Source organism: Falco cherrug, chromosome 3 (assembly GCF_023634085.1).
Source record: "Falco cherrug isolate bFalChe1 chromosome 3, bFalChe1.pri, whole genome shotgun sequence".
Classification (NCBI taxonomy): domain Eukaryota; kingdom Metazoa; phylum Chordata; class Aves; order Falconiformes; family Falconidae; genus Falco; species Falco cherrug.
Genome location: NC_073699.1, coordinates 18,798,621 through 18,823,428, shown reverse-complemented (window position 1 = coordinate 18,823,428; position 24,808 = coordinate 18,798,621). Strand labels below are relative to the sequence as shown.

Here is a 24,808-nt window from a genome sequence, read left to right as displayed (position 1 = left end):
AATTCTACTCTTTGTCAAGACTAGTAGTGTTTTATACTGGAATATGTTTTCTGACCCGCCCAATGGAATAGTATTTCTGGTAATACATGGGACTAACTATTGGAGACCAGCAAAACTGTGTGGAATGGAAAACAGGCTGAAGTCTGGGAAAAGTAGGGTATCAGCTAGCACTGATATGCTTGCAGCTGTTAGGGTAGCCTGCACAAACCTCTGCATATATGGCAGTATGCCATTTACATAGACTTTCAACTGAGCAAACTACTCATTTCTTCCCTAAGAACCACGAAAGTTCCTTGTGCTAAATGAGTCTCAGGGCCACTCACTGTGGAGAAATACCATTTATCAGTATATCAACTCAGTGAATGCTCCTTTATTTTACTCTGGCTTGGTAGGACTCAACATCTAGCCATCTCTCTTTCTTGAGCTTGTTGGTGATGAGTGGATTCTTTTCATCAGTTACCAGGCAAGCGCCCGCTGGGCTGGACTGTGCAGGCAAAGGTGGACGTCTACCTATGGCTTGGACATGCCAGCTATGCCTACAGCATCATGGAGAATTTGCCTGTAGGATATGAGACTGAATTATCATCTAAGACCAACTCAGGGCACAGTGCGGTGCCCTCACCTGCCTGCCTGCTGTATAAAAGTAAGGCACTGTTTCTTCTCCATTTTAGTAACTAAGAGATGTGGCCCCAAAAGCTCTAGTTCGGAGGGTGGCACAACCTCTGTTTAAAGTAACTGTTTAAGATGATCATGACTTAGCATCTTTTCATCAGAAAAGGCTGGCTTTATTGCAAAGTCATCAGTCCTGCCACTGACACTTTGCAGATGTGAGGGAAAGAAAGGACCTATTTGTTTGCAATTTCTGTTCCCCGTCCCATGGGTCTGTCTCCTCGTAATGAGGAGTATCCTCCAGTTGCCTTGGTGAAGCTACCATGTTGAACACCTAGTAAATAAATCAGTGATGGGAGATAAAAAGTGGCAGTTAACCACCTTGCAGTAGAGACTTAGATTGGGCATTGATTTTAAGTGAATACAGAAGTCTTACACAACTTCTGAATGTCTCGGGTGTTTCTTTAGTGAGCCAGCACTAGCAACAGTTCCCCTTGTCAGATACTGGTTGGATGGCAGGTGATGATGAATCTTCCCTTCCTACCTATGTCCTGCATCACTTCCATGAAGCTGACATGACTGTTTTCTTTGCAATGCCATAGCCCCGCACCTCTTCCAGCTGAGAGCCCACATGTATCAGGCAAGGGGGCTCATTGCAGCTGACAGCACGGGACTTTCCGATCCATTTGCAAAAGTTACTTTCACATCACGCTGCCAGACCACAAAGGTAAGTTCCAAAGTCTCTTTCAGTAAATGAAAACACATTGTTTTTCCAATTAAGCTGTGAAAAGGAAAAATCTTGGTTTTGCAAGGAGGTACCTAGCAGGAAAACCTAGATGCGTGCTCTTAAAGGGCAACTCCTGACAGTCCACTGCAAGCAAGGCAAAAGTTTAAGCATAACCTGCTACTCTCCTAACATGAAGTGCAGTAGTACTGCTTTATTTTTGGCCAGATGTCACATTCTCTGGGGCTACTGGGACTTTGTAGCAAGTGAATTACCTTTGTCTATGTCTTTTTCTGTATGTTTTTAATTTGGGCTGTTGTCACTGCTTGGTATGAGGATGAACTCCCAGAGTTCTCTTTTCCTACAGTCTATGCGTGCAATGATTGAGCAAAGAGTGAAGACCTTTATATAGCTTCTGTAGCCATGTGAGCCAGCATGGTTCTTTGCAATGGAATTTGGCAACGCATACTGATGGTTTTAGAGTGGCAAAGTTGAAATAAGCTGAAAAAAAGAGGTGTGAGACTTTCTGCACCACTTAAATGCTGCAAAAATGTGCCCATAAGGAGTGATCTCACATCTCCCTCAGGCAGGCATCTCCAGGGGGAGAATGGTCTCCTGTGGACATTTAATTGACCCTCTAAAGAGAAGGGGGATCTTCAACAGAGCTCCAGCAAGAAGGGTTGAAGTACAACCCTGGCAAATAAGCAGGAAGATGGTCCCTCACAGAACATGAAGACTGAATTTCCCAGGTCCTGAGGCCTCTACAATTACCCTGGAGTTAAAATGGGTCTGGAAGTTCTGAAACCCATGCCACAAACAGAATTTCCTGTGTCAAATATGGTCTCACTTCAGGAAAATTATTTAACCCCTCCATCCATCCTCTCACCCCAAAACCACCACAGAAGACTGTCTTAATTTAGTTAAATATAAAATTCCTGTCACCTGCTTTTTTTACAAAGCAAGTTCTCTAGCATGTGCTAAATGGAGCAAGAAGCAAAAACCATTCTCTGCTCTAAGTTGTAGGTGCCTGTTTGTGCTGCTTTTGCCTCAAGGATATGAATTGTTTTTTCCCTGTGATGTGATTTTATCTTCTAATAGAAGTTGGTGAATTGTTTAGATACACCAGGTTCAGAAAAGTAGAATTTGGCCCAGGAAAAATAGGATTTTATAGGCACAGTGTGTTAAGATTATTTGCTACCTGAATAAAATATTGCAGTCAACAACTTGCATGTTTTTAGAAGACTGTCGGGCAAGTGCCAATAAACTGTAGTTAAGAGATTTATTTCCATTCAAAAGAATGATAGCAGCTTATGAGTTATTTTGCAGTTGGCATATTTTTCCTTTAAATATTATCTTTGTTAAATATATTTCCTGCCAAGACAGATAAAACATTGTCTATGATGAAATGCCATAAGCATCCATGCAAGCCAAATTACAACAAATTAAAAACTATTGATTTATTATGAGTGATTTATTAAATATATTTCTCTTTTTATTTTTTCCCCATAAAGTGTTGCATCATTACACTGCAGTAAAAGCAAGATTGAAAAAGTGTACCCTGGAGAACTGAAAACTGGCCTTGGTTTAGGGCAAAGCTTTATTTTAATATCATCATCGGACCTGAGCCTGCTTTCCTAAGCCTACAGCTTTCCTCTAAACTTAATGCTGAGTTTTGTCTACACAGACCGGGGGTCGTATATTGATATGCTTGTGGGGGGTCTGTGAGGCAAACGGGATAAGGAAATGGGAGATACCGACCTCAAAGTGAAAGAATCCTATTCTTCTGGCTGGGAATAGCAGCTGAAAAACCTGGTGTCTCAGGCAAGGAGTTGTTCTGGCTGTGGGAAGGGACGTCACCAGCAGATCAGCATGCCCTGCAGAAGGACTCCCAACCAAACAGTTCATAGCTCATTAAACTTCTCCTCTCTTTCATTAGATCATTTCTCAGACGTTATCCCCCACTTGGAACCAGATGCTGCTCTTCAACAGCATTGTGCTTCATGGTGACCGGGAGGAGATTGCTCAGTTTCCACCAGAGATCGTCATCGAGCTGTATGATGATGATGCAGTGGTAAACTCAAAATCCTTCTTAGTAAAAACCTGGGCTCTTACATCTTACTGCCAATGTGAAAGCAAAGCTGTATAACTGAATAGGTATTAAATGCATGATCTTGCTGAATGGAGCTCAGTTTTACAGTGGTTTGCAGTTGAACATCTGAAAACAGCCTTGAGATTCACTTTATGTCCTTGCAAAGCTGTGGTCTTTTTTTTTTTCCCCCAAGTGAATCACGCTCCCAAAGACCGGCTTACAAAAATCAGAAGCATCTTGCCCCCACATTCCTTGCACACAACCGTAAATACTGTATCTAAGTCTGAGGAGATACGGATTTATCTCTGATGATGCAAACTCTGACACAGTCTCACTGACTGAATATAGAGCTCAGAAACTTTTGATGCTCTGAAGAGGTAATAAATAGTCAGCTTCCATTTTCATAGCTGCCTTGCGTTTTACCTTGCTCTTTCCTTCAGGGGAAGTTGGGTTTGTTTTCTTCACAAATACTAACCTCTGAATCACCTTGGCCGCTATGACAGCTGTGTAGGTCAAATGCCTTTGACACCTGTACTCTCCTTTAGGGTAAGGCAGAATATATTGGGTCTACAGTGGCTGCCCCTGTGGTGAGACTTGCTGATCAAAACTATGAACCACCTAAACTTTCTTACCACCCACTGCATTGTGGAAATATTTCAGGAGGAGACCTTCTTGCTACATTTGAGCTTCTGGAGGTAAGCGAGACTTTCTTGACTGTTACACCTTTACACCCCGCACTCACAAAAGCAGTCATGGCACCAAGGCCTATCGCACTCTTGAATTAATGGGAATTGCAGCTGGAGCAGGACCATTCTGCTGTTGGACCTCACAGTCCCCATGGAATCTCTGTCATTCCCTCCAACCTGCCAGGGGCCACTCTCCATGCACACCACCACCAGCCCCTTGCATACTCTGAGCGTCATTTGCCCATCACTTTGCCCTTCCCTAAACTGGGTTCTGGCCTGTGAAACAACTGGGAAAATCCTACCGCCGTCGCAATGACCTCTTTGGAGTAGCATATGGCCCTGACTTTAGCAGCCTCAAAGGTCTCAATACTGCTTTCACTCTTAAGGAAAAGAAAGTGGTGAATAATAAGGATTGCATTAGGGAGACTGAGTTTTCAGATATCCCTAACACGTTGAAGAGAAATGTTACACTGGTTTCCAACTGCAAGGCAAAAGGTAAATTCAGCAGATGCATGAGTGAGGTGTATCATGCCTGGGATTTCAGTGAATTTCAGTGGAATCTACAGAGCCACCAGTTAGAGGAAACTTCTCTCTGCTGAAAAGCTATATCAGTTTATTCGGAAATCTGAAATGGGAAAAACGTGGAACTCCATGACACGTTTTACAGATATTCCCAAGGTAAAACAGGCTTTTAAGCATGATGGGCTAATTATGTTCTTGATGAAAGCCTGAAATACGACACCATGTGGAACATTTCCTCATTATGGTGGGTACCTAGGGATAGAGTCTAGCAGCTTAGCCACAATTTCCCTGTTTTTTAATTGAAATCAACTTTTTGGTGAATAACGAGAGCATTGTATATTTTTTTTGGTGATCTTTTGGGACAAGGGAAGCAGCACTGCTTCTGGGATATATCCAAATATACCCCTAAGACTTCTCTAGAGTGTTGACCAGAACTTTAAGTAAAGACCCCACAGTCCTTATTTTCAAGCTCTGTACTATTATTCTCAGTGACAACACTCTAGAGCATCTCACGTAGCAGATAATAGCAATATGGACATTATAGAAATTTTTAGGTAAAGACATATGTAAACATCTGCCAGGCTTCAAAGCACTCCCAAAGCTGATGTGCCGGTGGCCTCTTCCAACATCAGGAGATTCCTGATGATGCTCTGTGAGGATGGAAACAAAAATCTCTTATCACTAATCTATTCTCATTCCAAGCCCATAACCTTTCCCATGACATACCGTGTTTGATAACACTGATCTGCAGGTACCGTTTGCTTCAGCTGAAGGAGTTTTGTGTGAGTTAATGCTCCTTTTTCAAAATGAATGCTATAATGTCTTGCTGAAGGGACAAAATGATTCTTATAGGAAAGCACCCTGGCATTTAGGAAAATAGGAGGCTTAAAAGAATACTAGGAGTCATGGTTTTGCTCAAAGTGGGCTCAGGATTTACTGGTTTTATTTTTTTTTATAATCAAAAAAGTAAAATCCCCTTTTAAACACACCTTGTGGGTATTTTCCTCAAGTGTCATTTGAGTGCTAGATCAGCCTTCACCTCTTGCTCTGTGCAGTTTCACTGTAGCCATGAAGCAAAGTCCTTTCTGAGTTATACCAAGCTAATTTCACTAAAATTAACAGTGTAATACAGAAACACTCTCACGTCCACTAATGGCTGTTAGATTTTGGAAAACTGGGGACCTTGCAATAAGAACTGTTCAGTTAACTGCAGTACTTAAAAAGAACAAAAATGAAGATCCAGGTAATCTTGATTTGATATCAGTCTTAGGTTTTGCAGTCACAGAGTGCAGTTTAATAAAACTCTTTACGAGGCACTTCTGTCCTCAAATGTGAGCTCTCACTAGCCTTACGCTCCTGAGCTATGTCCTTTGGAACTAGTCCCTTCTCACAGCTGTAAGAGGAGACAAAATTAGCTATGTATGTTATAGTTTAATTTTTTTTTTTAAATAAATGGTGAGGTTTAGAAATTACATATGCATAAGGTCACTGTAACGTGCAGATTAATATATTTTTCTTGATCACCTGTCATCAGAACCCAAGTCAGAGAATGCAATGAAAGTGGGTACCCTGGGATGTGAACTGTGTGCAGGGACACGGCAGCTGGTCTGTGATCTGGTTCAGGTGGTCTTTGCCTCTTCTTTTATTTAAAGTACCAGTTAATCTATTATGGGGTAAATTCTTTGAGCATTTAATGTCAGTTAATGTAGAGTTGTAAGCTTGGAATATAATTAAAGCTAAACAGGTGGATTTCTAGACAGGCAAGTATTGTGAACAAAGTTGTGTGTTTCTGTTTGGCTTTTTAAATGGTATGACAGAGGTGACTGATAGAAACCAGATACATTGGGGAACTAGACCTAGATCTCTGGCCTCAAGTTCCATGAAATCTATGAAGTGAATTGCTTTGGATTTCTAGTGATAAAAGGTGTTAAACATGTGCATGTGAGTTATTGCTGTTAGTTGTGTGAATACTCATATATGCTGCAGGTGCTCTGCTGAAAGACATGTTTTCCACCCATCTCCCTCACCTGCAAGGTACTAGGGCACACATCCTTTCTCCCTGATGCTAATTAAACTCCCGCACAACTGTACATCACTGCAGATAACAGACAGGTGGCCTAGTTAAATGAAGCAGAAGACTTGAACTTTACAGGTCCTTTGAAAGCTGCACCTCAGTTGCTTCACCTTTCAAAACTGACAAGTTAGCTTAGGAGCGCTGAAGCGCTCCAGCAGTTGCGTTTCTTTTTCCCAGAAGCTGTACGCACAGTACACTTTAGGTACTGTACTGCCTGGGAAAGCTGAGGAGAGCTCTGTCTGTAGGTTGTTAGCTCACCTGTGAAACCTGTGTTCTTACTGATCTCTGCTATTGCAGCCTGAGCTCCTGGTAGGGCTCATCGGCATGTGCTGGCTTCAGCTGTTCTATGTAGAAATTTGCTAAGTCAGGCCAGGCTTCAGATCTGCCCTGAAAGGACTGAGAAGGTCATGGAATAATAGTTGATCATTAGAAGGGATTGGGAAATGAAGCCAGGGAGCTTTCTCACAGCAGGTGAAAGGAACAGGCAGCAGAGCCTGGAGCACAGCAAGAGACAAAGAGACAGTCAGGCTCCAGGGCTGTGGTGGAGCCTGCCATCCTTGCAGCCACAGGGCACTGAGTGCTCCCATACACCCCAGTAAGCTCCTGGAGGTGGGGCAGGCTTATGTGCGATCACAGGCAAAGAATGTAAGTGCTGCCTGCAGCAAGATTTTTGTATGGCACTGAGAAGACCCAGCCCAAACTCTGGAGATGCGATCTGCAAGTTCTTAAATGATGGCAGCATGCAACGATGCAGGACAGCGCTTCTGCAGCGGCCAAAGGCACACTTGCCTAGCAAGTGTGCGGTTTCGCTGATGTGTGCTGTCTGTTCACCAGCCTTTTTGAACTAGAATCAGATCTAGAATTTTCCCATGAAAGTCTTCTAAGCACTTTTTCTTGGGACTTTTTGTTAAACAGAATTACCATGCTTTCCATTTTTAGTAAATAGAGCTATGCTTCAGCACATGTATGTCTTCAGGGCAGCCTAGGACAAAGGAGCCTTTTTATTGGAAAGGTGCATAAACCAATTCTATGGAATACTCTTCCTGCCAAATGTTTTAGCGTCACAGCGGGACACATAGCAATCCAGGTCACATTCACAGCACAACCTGTCTGCTCTGCAATGTGTCTTATAAAACTGCATTAAATTGACGTGTTCTGCGTGCCATTCACAGAGACTTCTGATTTTTTTATTCTTCTGAAAACCAGCCTAAGTTATGACTCCTTCATTTTTCAGATTCCTGAGTCGGGCCCAGACAGACTTCCCCCACTTGATCCACCAGATGTTGGCCAGATTTACACAGTCCCAGCTAATATCCGACCAGTTTTAAGCAAGTACAGAGTGGAGGTGAGCAAGTTAGAATATTTCCATTTCCAAATCTCAGCTTCTTTTATTCTGTTCCTGAACTGTGACAGTAAGAGTTGATGAGTTTAAAATCCTGATCAACAGGAATCACCTAAAAATAGCGTATGGATCCCAAATTACATGCGGTAAGCTCAGATCACATTGATTCTCTGTGGCTGGGCATGCAAGGCAGTGCTTCCACCTGAGGCCAGGGAAGGCTACATCTCAGTCCTGACCTGCTGGGAGGGGATGGCTCCAGTGGCAAAGCGTGGCTGGCAGACCTGCTCTCTGTGCCACCCAGGGAGGTGTTTCCATGAGATGGAGAAATTCCCCTTGCAGCTGACCTCACTGGAGGTGAAGTTCAGCATCAGCCACCTCCCAGGCTTTTTCTGGTCCCAAACTTCAGTCAAGCAATGTCTCCTGCCTGCATACAAATGTTTGCACCTTCTCTACCCTCCTCTCTTGCACCATTTGGGTCTAAAGTCCCCTTATGTTAGAGAGCAGGGAAATGTGACATCTTTTCATATCAGCGTAATGCTTGGATGCTGCCCAGACTCACCACTCACTGTCACTCATCCTGCAGCCTTCACACCACCTGCCTATTTGCCCATTTTACTGTGCCAAGTCAGATCCTGCTTGCGTTACCTGGTGGCTCTTCCACAAAAATACTCCTTCAGGAGCCCAGAAGCAGTTCCAGCTTTGCCTTCAAAGATCAAGCAATCGAGCTGCTGAAAAGGAGAGAACAGTTATTAGCCCTGCTATATCATTTAGTTAAGCTGCTGTTTTCTGTACATAGGGAAGAGGTTTTGTTAGCAGTGTTACTTTTTTTACACCTGATATTGCAAGGTAGATAAGCCCATGAACTAATCTGCTGATGCTTAAATCCTTAAACTTAGGTGTTCCTCTAAGTTTTGTGCTCTGAAAGCCTTCCTCCTGCCCTTGCAGCATGATTGCTTTGTGCTGCTTGTACATTTTCTATTTCACACTGCTGTGACATTCATCCTAACTAACTGTAAGGCACTCAGCTTAGAAGCATCCTTGCTGCAGGCTTCTTGTTTGGACAGCTGAGCAAAGCAGCCACCCTTCCAGAGTGATTCAGATCTTAAATCACATTTTGAAAGTGCATATCTGTCTCCTTTGGTTCTGGAGAGAGCACAGGATAAGTCTGCTTCTCAGTCTGATACCTCAGGCACCTTGAAATCAGGGAAATTGCATCCAGATCCAGACAGTTAAATTGCTGCAAGAACAGGTTTATAGTTGAAGTGCATGTATGTAAAGGAAAATATGAACTCTGGAGGGCATCCAGCAAGGAAATAACACAAAATGAATGTAACACAACTGTATTCGTTAATATACTATAAACTGTATCTCACACTAGTAGAAAAGGCCACAGAGCCACAGAAGTGTTCCCCAACTCTAATCGGGAGCCTCCGGGAACAGAGCAGGATCTCACCAATCCCCACGCCCCTCCAGTGCCCCTTGCCAGTCCCGGACTCACACAGATCTCCAGTCCTGCCAGTGTTCAGTTGTCCACAAAGCCACCCATGCTCCCTTTTGAAAGGTTCCAGTCTTCATTTTAGGTTCATGAGACTCACGGCTTCTCTCACCAACTGTAACGTAACCATCTCTCGCAACCCCAGTGCTCTCCTTCATGGCCCCCCATCGTGTGCTGTATAAAGTCCCATTTTTCCTGCAGACCTCTGTTTTACAGACCCAGTCTCCTTGTCCTCCAGACCAGGAGCATGGTCTTTTGAAGGAAAGCTGCTCAGAGACCTCCTGTCATCCGTTGCAGACCTGAGGGCTAGCTCAGCTGGCAAACCTCTGCTCGTATGGGATTTGTTTGCTCCTTCAACAGCTCTGACACTTTAAACAAACCAAGCCCCTGCTGTTCAGATGAGTAGTCCCCTGGCCCTGCTGAAAAGACAACTTTTTCAAATGTCACTATTATGTCTTGCTGTTGGCAATTACTCCTTGATAACTGTTTGATGTTATTAATTGTTTTAACTTCCACCGTTAACCCTGATGGATATTGAATATTGGATTTAAGTTGGTTTTTTTCCTGGTAGTCCTGCATACCCAAAGGAATACAAGGTGATGGGATCCCAGCAGTGGCTTCCCACAGACTGAGGGGTCTCTGCAGGCTGCTGATGTTTCTCTCTGCCCACCACAGGTCCTGTTCTGGGGTGTTCGAGAGCTGAAGAAAGTCCAGCTTCTCTCTGTAGATCGCCCCCAGGTTCTCATCGAATGTGCAGGGAAAGGAGTGAAATCCTCTGTCATCCAAAGCTACAAGAAAAATCCCAATTTCAGTGGCCTTGCAGACTGGTTTGAAGTGGTACGTAGAGCATGCTGCTCCTTGCCTCTCTGTTCTCTTGTTAGGCAGGGTGTTAATTACTAATTTCCTTCCTTTCTTGTCAAATAATTTCCACTGTGTCTTGATTAAATACTAAGGGACATCAGTTCTCATGCAAAAACTACTGATTTGAAGATACCTTAAAAGACTTCTGCTAAAACTATATGATAAAAGAAGGTAATGTTCCTCATGTTACGTCCCAAGTACGCAAGGAAATATGCTGCAATCAGATTTTTACTGATAGGTTGGAACTTGTTGGCAGATAACAGGGATATTTTTCATCGTTTTTCCTCCTCCTTTCCCATTTTGCAGGGTAGTGCTGTTTCCTTTATTTGCTTTCAATTTTTTAAATTTTCCTTCATATATTACTGGGCCATTAAGAGGATTGATGATTTCTGGCTCGTGAGCTTTGGACTGTTTCATATTGTAACATTTGCTGTTATGGACTGTAAATCTAATCATTGCCTGTTGTCTGGGTTATAAAAGCTGGTACTTTCAGTGGACAAAGGTCAGCATTAGAAAAAAATAATCTATTCAATTTGCTCTAGTTACTAACACCAAAAGAGAAGTTTATTTATAAGGCAAAAGGATATCAAAACACTAACCTGGATACTAAAATACAGTTGCTAAAGTATATTTAGCTTCCACTGTATGTTACATGTCCAAAGAGCTGTTTTCCCTTTCGTAATTCATCCTATAAGACATGTAACCACCCAGTGTTCACATCTCATGGCTGGGCAAACTGAGGCAGATAAGGTTAACAGCCCTCAACAAAGCAGCAGTGGCATTAAGACTCAGAACTTCCAACACAGCATTCATTCCTTCTGAATGTTCCTGATTCTCCCAGTTTATTCTAACAAGAGATGCTCTTAAATGACAGCGTGGGACTCAACTCTGTAGCACAGTCACACAGTCCACTCTCTGTTCTTAAGAGCAAGGCTTTCTCCAGACTTTGCAGAAAACCATGAACAGAACTATGTTGCCTATGCTGTATGCATTTTGCCTCTTGAGTATGTTAATAGCTGAGGAGAAGGGAGGGAAGAGTAAAAGCCTCACTGCTGTGCAAGACAAATATTCTATATGTGTTCTGTATTCTGTAGCAATTCTCATGCTGCTATTTGTCCTCCACTAGGAGCTGCCTGAAAATGAACTTTTGCATCCACCACTAAGCATCTGTGTGGTTGACTGGAGAGCGTTTGGGAGGAGTACTCTTGTTGGAACACATAACATCAATTGCCTTAAGCAATTCCTGTGTAAAACTCAACTGGGTCCTGAAGCTGCACCAAACAGACTAGACGTTGTAGAAACTGAGAGAGGTAAATGTCCAACCCTGACCCCAAATAGAAAGACAAAGTACCTACTCGGAGGCTTAACACTAGGCACACACTTCGAGGATATGCTTTATTGTGTTGAGTGTAGGGTCAAACCCTTAATGATATGATCTTTTGATGATCACCAAATGTGGTGATAGCATTTCTGGCTAAATCTTACCTAACTTGCAAAGTTTCAATTGCAGTTTCACCTGAGTCATCCCAGTCTGCTGAGTTACCCCAAGAAGAACCATTTTCAGCTGATTACATCTATGCCGAGGTGGAGCAGGGTAAATGTACAGTGGTAGAGCCAGACCCATATCTCACAACACGTCCTGCTACTGAACCAGAGTACTCTGCCTCTGAACCAGGAAAAGAGAGAAAACGGAAGGTGGGTATAGCTGAAGCTGTCAGCTTACTTTCTGTTGCAGTCCTGCAGACTTCAACCCTTCCTTATAAAATGGTAATCTCTTACTTATCTCCCGATTAGAGATTCTGGGTACTGATGTTAACACCCATGCTATCTTGCTGGCCCTTGAGAGAGCTAGGTAGCAATGTGGCTTTGAGCCCATATAATTTCATTATTTCCATTAACAGATACTTCCTTTCTTTCCTTTTGTCCTAGACTGTCATCTCATGGGCAAGTACTACTGTAGTAATAGGATTTTTGCTTTTCCTGACCTTGAATGATCTACTTAATTGCAAAACTCCCACTGTGAATGACTGTTTCTGTGTCCATAGCATTTAGTCAGGGATGACAGCCTCCCTTGTGTTAGATGCTGTACAAATGCGGAGCAGAAAGTCTGTTTCCAAAAGATCTTGCAGTCAAAATATAAAACGGGTGTTAATCTATGGGTAGAGGAAAGGAAAGTATGTGAAAACAGGCAGTTCAGATCAGCATGGGGTTTACAATACAGTATACGCTTTAGATTGTACACATTATTTTTTATTCAGATGCACATGCTCCGCCTTGCTCTGTAGTTTCTCCCATCACAATCACTCTTTTATTAACAACAATAAAAGCAGAGGATGCAGGAGCGAGTTCCATTTCAGAAGCTGTTTCTGCAGCTACATAAAGCATGCTTCTTTATTTGATGTTTCAGTGGTCAGATGCTTCCAGCATCCTTCATGATTAGAAGGTCAAAGAAACTGCAGGGATGTCTGGTTCTCCAGATGTACACACCAGTCAGTCTGCATCTTTCATCTGGTATAGAAAAATTTTAAAGTATGACAGCAAAGTATAGTAAGAAAAAAGTCCTATAGGGAACCCCGTAAATTAACCATTTTTATTATTATTCCCACTTATATATCATTCCCAATTATCTATCTTTGCTCCAGCTTCCCCAGCCAAGTTGACAACTTTCTGTAAGGGTGTAGGATGAAATGAAGTCAGTAAGATTTGCCACATGAGCAGGTGATCTTCAGATTCAGATTTTAGCTTTTTGTAAGAAGAGAACAGCTGAACTGCAGCAACCATTGGGACTCTTTCTTCTTCCAAAAGGCAATAAAGTAATGATGGGAGTTGTTAAAATACTTGCAGACTTTAGTGGGAGAAGCCAATCTGTATCTGAATGTTTCCATCCCTTAAAACATCATTACCTATTTCTCTGTGTAGATTTTCCTGCTGTATGGGTTGCTCCTGTGACAATATTTCAAATGCTCTAAGTTTTGGCATCGTCGGTAGGTAATAGAGATAGCTTTAATAATATGATGTTTGTGATGAAGTGTCTTGGATTAAAAGATGGAGACACTAATTCATATTGCATTTATTTAGCTTTTGGAGGTTGATAATTTCTTCATATAGGTTTGTTCATGCTTGACCTCATGAGTCAGGTGATTAGTTTTATTCAGTTCTAGTGTTCAACAGTGTTTCCCCCGTTCTTCGGTAGGATATGAAAAAATCTATCCGACGGTCAACAAAGAGGAAAAAAAGAACAATTGCAGATGAATCAGCTGAAAATGTTATTGACTGGTGGTCCAAATACTATGCTTCTGTGCTCAAAATGCAAAAGGTAAGTCACTCAGCATGCCTAAAACTCTCATGGATGAGCAATGTTGTAAAAGTAGATTTACTGCTGAATGATTCCTCTTCGGTATTACGTTCATAATGAGGAGTTTGTCCATCGTCTTTTTCTTTTGAAAGGCAAAAGGAATTTTTTCCAGTGAGGGAAAACCTGAAGACAGTAAGTAAATTGTTTGCATTTTTCTATTTACTTGTCCTACTAATACTTTGCTTCTCTACTATTTTACTGTCTGGTAATGGAGTACTGGTGGTATACCAGATTCTTTCCTCTACAGGTCAGACAGTGAGTAGGTTAAAACTTCATAGGCAGTGTTGGTTAACATGAGGTTTCTGTCTTTCTAATCTCATGTGCAGAGATTTGGAAAGTCGAAGTCCCAAATGATAGAAGGTGGAGATTAGGATAATCTTAGGTTGCGGTTGTAACAGGTTCAGAAAAAGCAGCTTCTCTCCATCTTGAATTCAATTCAGCATCAATGATGTAGGAACAGCTTCTGCTAGGCGACTTCATAGTCATGTGTGTTACTTCCATAGCTGAAAAGCTTTGTGTCTAGCTTAGGTTCTAGCGGAATTTTTTTTGCACAAGAACTCAAAAAAGTTGGCCAGAAATAGGCTTTTGGTGTGTGTATGTATATTTGTCTCCATACCTGTATACTCCATGGCTTAGCAGGTCCTCCCACAATCAAACAGCTGTAGAAAAAAATTTTTTAGACAAATGTGACTGCTTGAGCAGGCAGGGAAAGAAAAAAAATGTTTACTGCTCCTAACAGTAGCTGGTATTCAGAATTAAGCTATAACATCTTCCCATGTCAGAGCTGACTGCATTCACCAGTGATTGAGGTGATTTCTGTTTTAAAGGAGGTGTTGAGATTGCTCTGGATGGAAGACACGACCTACATGTCAGACGGTATAATTCTGGGAATAGCAGCTGACAGTGTTTTAGTGATCATCAGGGCTGTTGAGAGATAAGGCAGAGATCAGTTTCTGACTGAAACTCACTTGTTACAGGGTGGAAATTGATAGAAAATGTTCTACAAAGGTGTGGTGTTCACTTACAATTAGAAATTTATTTGCTATTGTGACATCCATCCACATGCTATTCAGGCAGCTGTGGCATGTTGTTTTGGACCACTGACTTCAGATCTCATAAATTCTCTTCTGATAATTTTTGTCACATATTTTCACTTACGATAATCATTGTACAGATGAGACAGAACTGATATAATATATACATATACGTATATTTCTAAACAGTGGTATCAAACATACATGAACTACTCAAAAAATGAAAGTAAAGTGAACTAAAAATCCAGATTTCAATCTATGAACTCAACCATCTCAGTGCCATATTTGAGAGCTCACCCTCTTTTTGTTGGGAAGTCCCCTCGGTGTTTGGAGTCTGGCTTGAGGCTGGTCATACCACCTCCCATTTCTCATACTTGTAGGTTATCACAAGGTGAGATACACTATTTTGTGATGCCTTTGAGCAGAGAAGGACTTGGATCAGTCAGCCTAAATAGCAGCTTCCAGTTTTAAATAAGCTTTAAATTTTATGTGAAAGCTGTTAAGATCTGTCAGTTTTATCTGGGAGGAGGAAGGAAAAGGGTGGTCTGTGAGATGGCCAGCAGGGAAGGAGTGATGCTGGACACCATCACACTCTGTCAACCAAGCTCATCATGAAGACTGTTAGCCACAGAGACGATCAAATGCCACCTCTCTGCCTGGGAGGAGCAGCGGGAAAATAGAGGACCCCATGCTTCGCAGCAGAAGAATGAATGGAGAAGGAACATTTCAAATGTATTTTGCATCCTTATCTGAAGCATTTGGTGTGCTTTGCTCACTAAAACCTACATGATGTCATGAAATCTCTGCAGATAAGCAGACTTTGGACCACATTGCATTGATCATAGAAAAGGAGCCAGAAAAAAAGAAGGATAAGACATTGAAAAGGAAACAGAAAGAAACTCCAAACCTAGCAACACTGCAGGTAAGTGAGAAGTAAGGCTCTGAGGTAAGGTTGTTATTCACTGTCTCCCCAAAGCTTGCCATCAGCAGGTGAGTTTAGTAAACCTTCCATACATTTATTTCATACACCTTAAAGGAATAAACCAACCAAAATGATAGTGATAATGCACATCAGCACATGGGCCCCAGAGGAAACCAGGGCCTCATAGGGCAGGTGGCCTTAGACTGTCAGTTTATCAGTATAGACACACCTAGAGAGACTTTAGTGAAAATTCTGTTTTGTTGTTTGCCTGTAAAACACCGAATTTGGAAATACCCAATTTCATGTTGGAAATAATACAGCCTATTAAGAATGAATTAAAAATGAGTAATGAAAGCATTGCTGTAATCACTAGTGCATCGTCCCTGATGGGGAAGTAATATTCATCTTGCATTAGATTTGATTGGGTAACGATAGAAGGAATTCAAAGAAACTATATAGGTCATGCAAAATGACTGGAGAGATGAAGAGGTTTGAAAAGATTAGAACTGCTTGGATTAGATTCTAGCTGAATAAAGGAGAATTCGGAACCGCTGCTTCCATTTTTTAAGAGGTGGCACTAGTCTAGGCCCTTCTATTTCACACTGAATAACTCTTAACAAATTACAGGGGGAGAGTGTTGAAAAAACCCCATCCTTTTAAAAAGGATTTGCTGTTTTTACATATCCTACAGCTCTGTCTCCACAGGACTTTATTGTATTGTCTGCTTCGCTCTCACATCCTGACATATTAATATACCAGAATGGGTCAGCACATCAAAGGCACATTGCAGAGAGAAAACAGAAGCAAAGAGCAGTGCATCCACATTTTTTTCACCCACACCAGTGCTTAGAAATGTTTGTTCAGGCCCTTCTAGAGCCGCTTCTACTTGCTGCATTAATGTGTTATTCCAGTAGTTGGGAAGGACACCGGTTAAGGACAAACCTGCTCCTGTTTTAAGTGGGGAATTAACTCCGCACCCCCCCCTCCCCCAAGGAATTTTGCAAAACCTTGGTTTTATTAAAATCTGTATTTTGAGTCAAAATGGATTTCTAGTCATCCTGTAATAAAAAAAAGTTGCTATAAATATATTACCTGCACCACAAAAAATAAGCATTCTCCTGTTTTCAAAGATTTATGAAGGAGACTTGGAGAGTGAATTTAATAACTTTGAGGACTGGGTGAAAACTTTCCAGCTTTTAAGAGGAAAATCTAATGACGAAGCTCATGCTGACTCTGGAGACAGAATAATAGGAAAATTTAAGGTGAGCTTAACGTTGAATAAATGGGTAATAATTTAGAGACTTTATGTTTTCATGCATATTTCAGGTATACCAAAGATGAAAGAAAAAGAAATTGACAGTCTGTTGTAAATAGAATTATCTCTTTTATGGGATCTAGAGTCATATTTTTCCGTTCCCTTTACCTGATAGATGAAAGCAGCATCCACCACCGGGTGTTCACTCTTATTTTGAAACAAGGTATTACAAAAAAGTTTTAAATCACAGAAGGAAAATAAGAGATGTGTTATATAATCCACGTTCCACTAATGCAACTTGATTACTGCACTGTCAGTTACAGCACCTTGTATTTAATTTTCAGTAATTTAAATGAAGCTTACAGTGCTCCAGTTAGAAAAAACTGCACAGCCTGATCCAGGGCACCATTAGGCAATTTGAAAACACAGCTCAAAGTGTGAGTAATATTAGTAGGAATCCAAGCACTTTGTACTTCAGAGGAACTGATTAAACTCAGTGATACTGCAATCAGTTTGCAATGCAGACTTCAGCTCAAATTACTTGCTAGTTGCTTTCAGGCAGTACGAGCTACTCAGCAGAGTGAGTCAATATTGATTTATATGAATTGTATGGTGGCTGCAAAAATACAGTTGGATTCCAGTCACACTGTTGTGAAACTAACCCAATGGAATTCTCAGTTTGCAAATATACAGTTAAGGGCAAAATATTAATTTTAGAATATTAATACTAAGAAAACTAGATTTAGAACACCTGCAGGTGCTTTTCCTTTAAATAATAGAGAGTTAAGGGAATAAAAGTACTTCTTGCAGTCATCTAGATGTGATGATAGTACCATGTTATAAGTTAAAGACATTTTAAAAGATTATATTTAGTGCACTGAAGCCTATGTTCCCTTTGAGCGGTACCTCAAAATGTGTTGTGTATATGTATGTACTGCAGTGCAGGCTGCATGAATGAGGTTTTGTTTGCATTCAAAGGATTGTTTTTTGTATTGCACTTCATCTGTTTTCGAGGGAGATAAAAGGCACTGTATTACCAGGGCTCTTTCTGCATATACCCAAGTCCTGAGGATGGCAGCTTGTTGGATGGAGGGCAGCCCCGCATTCTGCAAGGAATACCACCAAACCACTCGGTCAAAGTCCTCATCAGGGTTTATATTGTGGCAGTAAGTAGGCAGATGTTCTTTTAACCTTGAAATAACTTGGATGTTTCTTTTCAACTCAGTTTACCTCCAGTATCTTTGCAGTGAAGCTTGTGAAAATCCTCATCCATGTGGTAGAAATGTTTTGGTCGTATTTCAGACGACGTTTCATGTTGTAGAAATGGGTGTTCAGAGTAGAAAAATTGTTACATATTCCTCACGATAAATCACAAGATCGGAGAATCACACTACTTGTTCAAACTGAAAGCGCTAGAGACATAGCTAGCGTAGTATGGACAACCGGTTCCAGCTACATTATGCAAATGTATCCAGTTTCAATCAGTAGAGTTGTTTCAAAATTGCACACATTCAAACAAAACCTCAGTAAAGGGGAAATGGGAGCATATTTTTGAGGGCTATGAACTGCATATAATCAAAGTGGTAGATGTGAATAAGTTATGGGATGGAGAAAGAGGTGGAAATACAAAGGACAAGATGATGAGAGAGTGCAATGTGAGAAGGAAAAGGGGTAGAAGGAGCTGGTATTTCAGAGAAACAAGAGTTGCAGGTGGTGTAAGAAGGAAAGAATGGCAAATAAAACAGAAGAGAAGACTAGGAAGAAGAATAGGAAGAGATTGCTTTGTTTCCTGAATATAAAGACTTCCAAGCTATCTCATAAATACAGTCTGAAAAGTTCTTTTACACTGTTCAGTGATCTGGACCAGTATTTTTGGGAAACCTTTCCTGAATCCTACATGCACTTGTGCAGCCATCTTCTTCCTCAGTGTTGCCTCTCCCGCTCATCTTTTTTTCTATCTTAGTGGTGGGACAGCATTTAAACCTTCCACCTTTGCGAACTCTTTTCTCCAGATCATCTTTCCCCAGTACCTTGCAAAGCTAAATGCCCAATTTTATATTACATGAGGCAAGCAAAGCCCCTGCATTTGCAGGACACCCAGGATTGGGCAGGAAACCCACGGTCCTATGTCGTGACCATGCTGTGTTTAAGCATGCTTCGTGAGGACACAGTCTTTCTTTATAACAGGCGTTCAACCTCAGCCCAGCTGATCCAGATGGCAAGTCAGATCCCTACATTGTGCTGAGACTGGGCAACACAGAAATAAAAGACAGGGAAAATTACATCCCCAAGCAGCTAAATCCAGTATTTGGAAGGTCAGTGGTGGCTTATTTTCTTATTCAGGGGTGGTTTCTGCTTTATCACTTGCCACAACTATTGCTGTTACTATTCCAAAGTGTTTGTTATATGCTGATTCCTGCCTGTTTGGATGTTTTGCAATTCTGCTGGTTAAAATGTTGAAAAGTGGTGTCACCTTGTATGATTATAAATTATTTCATTTTCATACCAGTCAAAAAACATCGCAGAATACAATTTGTGAGAAGTTTTGCAAAATGATGCATGAGAGGAAATGAGGCAACAAATGATCTTGTCTGTGCAAATTAATGTAATTTTTAAGTTTAAAGTGAAAAAAATATTAGCATAGTAAAGTGTGATTTCACAACCTTTGTTGCTATTTCAGGTTGACTAGAGAGCCAAATAAATCTCCTAATTTTAGGACTAGGACAAAAACCCCTAGTTTTTTGAACCCACACAGCCTTCTGAATGGGGGAGCCAGGGGCAAGCTGTCAGTAAACATCAACTTTGTATTATAAATGTTTTATATGTATTTCTATTGTTAATTCTAATAGCTGTGATTTTTTTTTGCCAGTAAGTTTCCATGTTTTAGGAAGATCGAAAAATGTTCTTCTGTAAGAACATTAAGACAGAGAAACTATACTATGTTGAACAGAAAGCCCCCTAGGCCAGGGTCCTGTCTGCAAAAACAGAGATTTAAAGAAAAAAGTTTAAGGGGAAAAGACAAGAACAGAGCGGTCCCTCCATAGCACGCCATCTCAGTTGTTATGATTTAAACTCTTCCTTAGTAGAAGTTCCAAGTGAATGATCATTATGATAAACTGTAAAGTACAGCCATCATAGATGCATATAAATGGAATGGAAAATTGCCACTGTGTTTATTTTAGACAAGGTTAGGAATGGGCTGTTCATTTGGATGGTCCTTGATGCTGCTGCCAGTGGCTGGGGTGGCTGGACCAGCAAATCCTTCACAGCAGTAGCATCACTCATAGTAACCACCTCTCATCATCCTGGAAGCCCTGGTCATCATGGCACCACCAACTTCTAGCAATAAAAGACCATTGCCAAACCCCTCTGTCCTCCAGAGACTGCTTTGCTGTTGCTACAAAATTTACTTTGGCCACTTTGAGAAAAAGGACAAAATTTGTTTTTCAGGAGACAAAGCTCGGTTTTACCTGTGCTTTGGAGAAATCTGGAGGCAGTGTTGTGCTGATGAGGATGTCCTGTCTTCCACCAATTTGTTAAATCCCTTTTAAAATCACTTTTATATTTTTGGCTTCCCTAAACATCTCAACGACAATGATTCCTATCCCTGACAAATGCACTCAGTGAAAAGGGAGTTCTGATCTTTGCTTCTTTGAGACTTGTTTAAAACTGTTGCCTGATCATTTTGTTGGGTGCCCCCAGATTCCTATATTCAATATTTAACCTGGAGCCTTTGAAAGAAAACAGCCAAGACTCAGATGTCCCTTTTGGGGCTTCTGAAAAGCATGTGAGAACTCTTACATAGAGCTTCATTAGCCTTGTAATTTCCATGCTTCCATCTCTATTGGATTCAGGATAAACCATTGCAGCTGACCAGCTCTGTCCCATTGCTCTGTCTGCTGTAGGTGGGAAGGATCTTAGAACTGTACAGGGGATGGTACGGAAGCAGGGGAAAGAAAAAAAATTTTGCCCTGTGTGTTTCCAGTGTGTTCATTGAAACAAAAAACACTACCAAACACTCATGCATACACACACGCACACACACACACACACACTGTCTCTTATTAGAAGAGACACTGTCCACGTGTTGTTTGCACAGTATTTGTTAACTCAGTCTTTTGGGCTTCCAAACTGATTTGACTGCATGTAGGTCTCAATTTTTGCTGTAGATCATTTGAAATACAAGCTACATTCCCCAAAGATTCCTTGCTCACAGTCCTGATCTACGACCATGACTTCGTGGGAACAGATGATCTCATTGGAGAGACTAAAATTGATTTGGAAAATCGTTTCTACAGCAGGCATCGAGCTACCTGTGGGCTACAAAGTCAATATGAAATGTAAGTACCTCTTCAGACAGCAGCAGAGCACACAGTGAGTTACTTGACTTGAAGGAGAAATTCCAGATGTAGCTAAATATTGTGCTTTCTCCAGCACAAAAGTGCACAGGAGGCATTTTAATTAAAATTCACCAAAGAACTTAGCAGTGGCTTTGGGTAGCTGCCAGGCTCAGTAGGAAGTGGATATTTTAAAATTAACAACACTCTTTGTTCACCAAGTATTTTAGATGGTAACCAGCCTATGTTTAATATACCTGCTTGATAAACTGCCTTTGGACAGGCATAAAGGGCAAATGGGAAAAAAATCTGTCAGAAGTAATGACAGGGCTCTGCTCTCCACTATTCATCTGCAACTGGAGTTGTTGCAGCAAAACTGGTGGGACGGGCGTGGCACTGAGGGGAGCAGGAGCAGAGCGGGACTGCTGTCATGGCCACTGCAACAGTGGTGAGTCACAGGGCGATGGTGCTGAGCTCCTGGTCCCTGTCATACAGCTGCAGCCTTGAGGACGTTGTGCACAAAGATTAATTAATGTAGAGAAAGTCAAATTAAAATAACTCCATTGCCCTGGGGTGGGGCACTAATGTGGGAGATGTGGGCTTGGGGCTCTTCTCCTGTGGTTGTTCCTCTATCTACAAACAAAGAGTGGGCAACATGGAAAAGCAATCCAGGAGCGCAGAGCAAACCCCAGGACTTCCCTTGCCAGCTCAGCCTCCAGTGCGAGGTATTTCTTTATGTGCTTGTTCCAGGTCCGAGATAATCTCAGCTTCTCCTCTGCATGTGGGAGCCGCAGAACACTTCTCATTAAATGGAGGTAGAACATATAGACATGAATCCTTTAGGCAGAACAGGGAATGAGCTCTAGTCCTTGAATGAGCTCTGCTCCTTTTCCTCTTGGGGAGCATGCCAACGTCTGGGCTACTTTACCTAAGCTGTGGGTGAGGCTGCTTCAACTTTTCCTGTTTTTTAAGAGAGAAGAGTGTTTGGCCCCAGGACCTGAGGAGACAGAAGGGGTGTCTCAAGTAAGACGTAGCACTGGACAATTCAGAGCAGTTTGCCTGAGCAGATGTTAGGGCCACTGACCACAAAGTGAGTCTCTGCACGGGAAGTCTTGATTTGCAAGTGGACTTTGCTGAAGGAAAATCTCACCCATTTCTCTTTGCTCCTTGTTCCCTCCTTACAGAGAAGGGTACAATGCATGGCGAGATGCAACCAAGCCAAGTGAGATCCTCACTAAGCTGTGTAAGGACTACAGAATAAATGGACCCTTCATGCGGCCAGGGGAGATACAAGTAGGAATGAAAGTCTTTAAGGGACAGACAATCTTCACAGAAGATGACAATGGTAATGAAGCAGTTCATCGTTCTTCAACTGCATTGTAGACGTACCAAGAGCCTGCCCAAGCTGTAGCTGGGGCCCTGTTGTGCTATGTGCTCTAAAGTCAGATTACTGGAACCTGCCTCTGCTTTGAAATACTGTGGTGATGAAAGCTGTGTCTACATTAGCTATTGCCATGGCTTATTTTCAGAGAATCTGTAGGGTGAGAGAGTTATTGCTGATCACCTGACACCCCCATGGTAGGCATTGGGGGATACTTTGGACTAGCTCCTGCCTGATCCCAAGGATGGGATGCCCAGGATTGGTTGGAGTGCAGGTGACCCTCTTGGAACATGTCTTCTGGCTTTGTTTCATCTGAAAGAAGTCCACGTGCATGCTCTGAGATCCTTCCACACAGCAAGTCAAAGCATGGGAAGTCAGGGAGAGTCTTCAAAAATGCATTCCCTGTCTAAATTAAAACACTAGTGTAGGCAGGCCCAAGAAGTGAGAAGAAGGGGGAAGGGAAATACAGATGTGAAGTGAGTTACTCAGGGTCAGACTAAGTCTCTGACCAGTTAAGTTCTAGGCCAATTATCTGCCAGTCCTACCTTACCTACTTTGCTTTCCTCTCTGTTTTTTTCCTCCTCTTTATTATCACTCTGACTGGTCTTCTGAAGCACTGACACAGTGCTGTGGATAGCTGGGTATCTGTGGGGTCCATGAATCCAGGGTGTAGGACAGAACTTGCTTTCAGAGCTCCCAGATTAAAAAGAAGTCAAAGCTACCAGGAAGTTGAGTATCCGTATCGCTTAAGTGTGGAGTGGGACAGAGCCATCAATGAAAGATGTCTCTGCACATAGCAGGGAATTTGGACAAGATGATCTTTAAAGGTCCCTTCCAACCCAAGCCATTCTATGATTCAGTTTTATACCCAGGGTAAGGAAAAAGGATGGAGACTTTCAAGGGGGAACAAAAGGAGCTGGTCTTGGAGACAGTAGTGGACAATGTGGCAGTGTAGGGAAACCTCTACTCCCTTATCTGTCCTTTAGCTGGCTAAAATCAGATGAAATACATCACATCTCAAACACACGTTGGTGCCCAAAAGGGAACCAGGACTCATAACCACAGGGTCATCCTTCCTCACTCTTTAAGCCATTGTGAAGTGTTTAATATCTACTGTTTAAATCACAAACAAACATTTTTGTGAACTATCAGCAACTCGGAGATAGCAACACCCCTAGGAAAAGTGATATCAGTTTGCTGACACAAAGAAGCCAACTTCTCACTTGGGTACTTCTAATCTAGGAGATACCCCTCTTCAAAAGTCTGGGTTCCTTTTGTGTTGAGCCCACAAAAAATGACAAGAAAGAGAAGCTCAAGAGATCAAAAGCCTGTCTCTGCTTTCCAATATCCACCCTACTTTTAGTATTGGCACTGATCCTTCCTTGAGGTGCTATCTCTGGCGTCTCCCTTCCTCCAGTGGCCAAGCTAAAATGTTCAAGAGGTGACATGTTGTTGCCTGTGAACTTCAACCCTTTTCCTTTGAGGTGTGATTCAGTTGTCCAGGAGGGTTTTCACTGCTGCCATCATGAGGCAAAATAAGGCGCATTATATAATTACTAATGCCTATTTTCTGTCAGCTTTGTCACAATCAAGTCTCCTTGTCTTTCATGAGCTGTAAAAAAGCCTCACATTTGCAATTTTCTGTGAAAAGGTTAGTTCAGTCTTCTTTCTTGCTGTTAGAAACTACTGCTGTAATAGCAAAATTACTTGCTGTGTGTTGCAGATAAAATGCTGCCTAAGTGCTAATCTCCTAGTTACCATGGTGTGTACCTTTATTTACAAGAACTAAATGCATTTCAAGACCTTTCTTTACTTAGCTGGGATTCATAAAACCTTCCTTTTAGCTCAAGAAAATTTTTAATGACCAACTTGAATAATTAATGGAATGTGTTACCAAGGGGTCCAACATTGTAATTCAGCTCTCTCTGTTCTTTTTGTTTGACTTTTTTTTTTTGTGTAGAGGAGCCAGTTGAATCGTATGAACATCTCTCCTTAAAGGTTTTACATGCTTGGGAAGAAATCCCTGGAGCTGGATACAAACTGGTACCAGAGCACATTGAGACTCGGCCTCTCTACCACAAGGATAAGCCAGGCATGGAACAGGTAGAGCAGCTCAGAGGTG

General features: G+C 41.8%; 1 protein-coding gene across 1 annotated transcript in view; it reads left to right on the top strand.

The window, feature by feature from the left end:
* FER1L6 (fer-1 like family member 6) overlaps window positions 1-24,808 on the top strand; it is a 74,497-nt gene that overhangs the window by 35,072 nt on the left and 14,617 nt on the right. Inside the window, exons 20-36 of the mRNA XM_014279360.3 lie at window positions 457-643; window positions 1,212-1,336; window positions 3,270-3,404; window positions 3,968-4,117; window positions 7,939-8,049; window positions 10,217-10,378; window positions 11,529-11,712; window positions 11,913-12,097; window positions 13,596-13,718; window positions 13,850-13,889; window positions 15,601-15,713; window positions 16,844-16,975; window positions 18,009-18,134; window positions 19,156-19,283; window positions 21,138-21,308; window positions 22,490-22,650; window positions 24,647-24,789. Of these exons, the coding sequence (XP_014134835.1) occupies window positions 457-643; window positions 1,212-1,336; window positions 3,270-3,404; window positions 3,968-4,117; window positions 7,939-8,049; window positions 10,217-10,378; window positions 11,529-11,712; window positions 11,913-12,097; window positions 13,596-13,718; window positions 13,850-13,889; window positions 15,601-15,713; window positions 16,844-16,975; window positions 18,009-18,134; window positions 19,156-19,283; window positions 21,138-21,308; window positions 22,490-22,650; window positions 24,647-24,789 (2,376 nt within the window). The remainder of the gene's footprint in view (window positions 1-456; window positions 644-1,211; window positions 1,337-3,269; window positions 3,405-3,967; window positions 4,118-7,938; window positions 8,050-10,216; window positions 10,379-11,528; window positions 11,713-11,912; window positions 12,098-13,595; window positions 13,719-13,849; window positions 13,890-15,600; window positions 15,714-16,843; window positions 16,976-18,008; window positions 18,135-19,155; window positions 19,284-21,137; window positions 21,309-22,489; window positions 22,651-24,646; window positions 24,790-24,808) is intronic.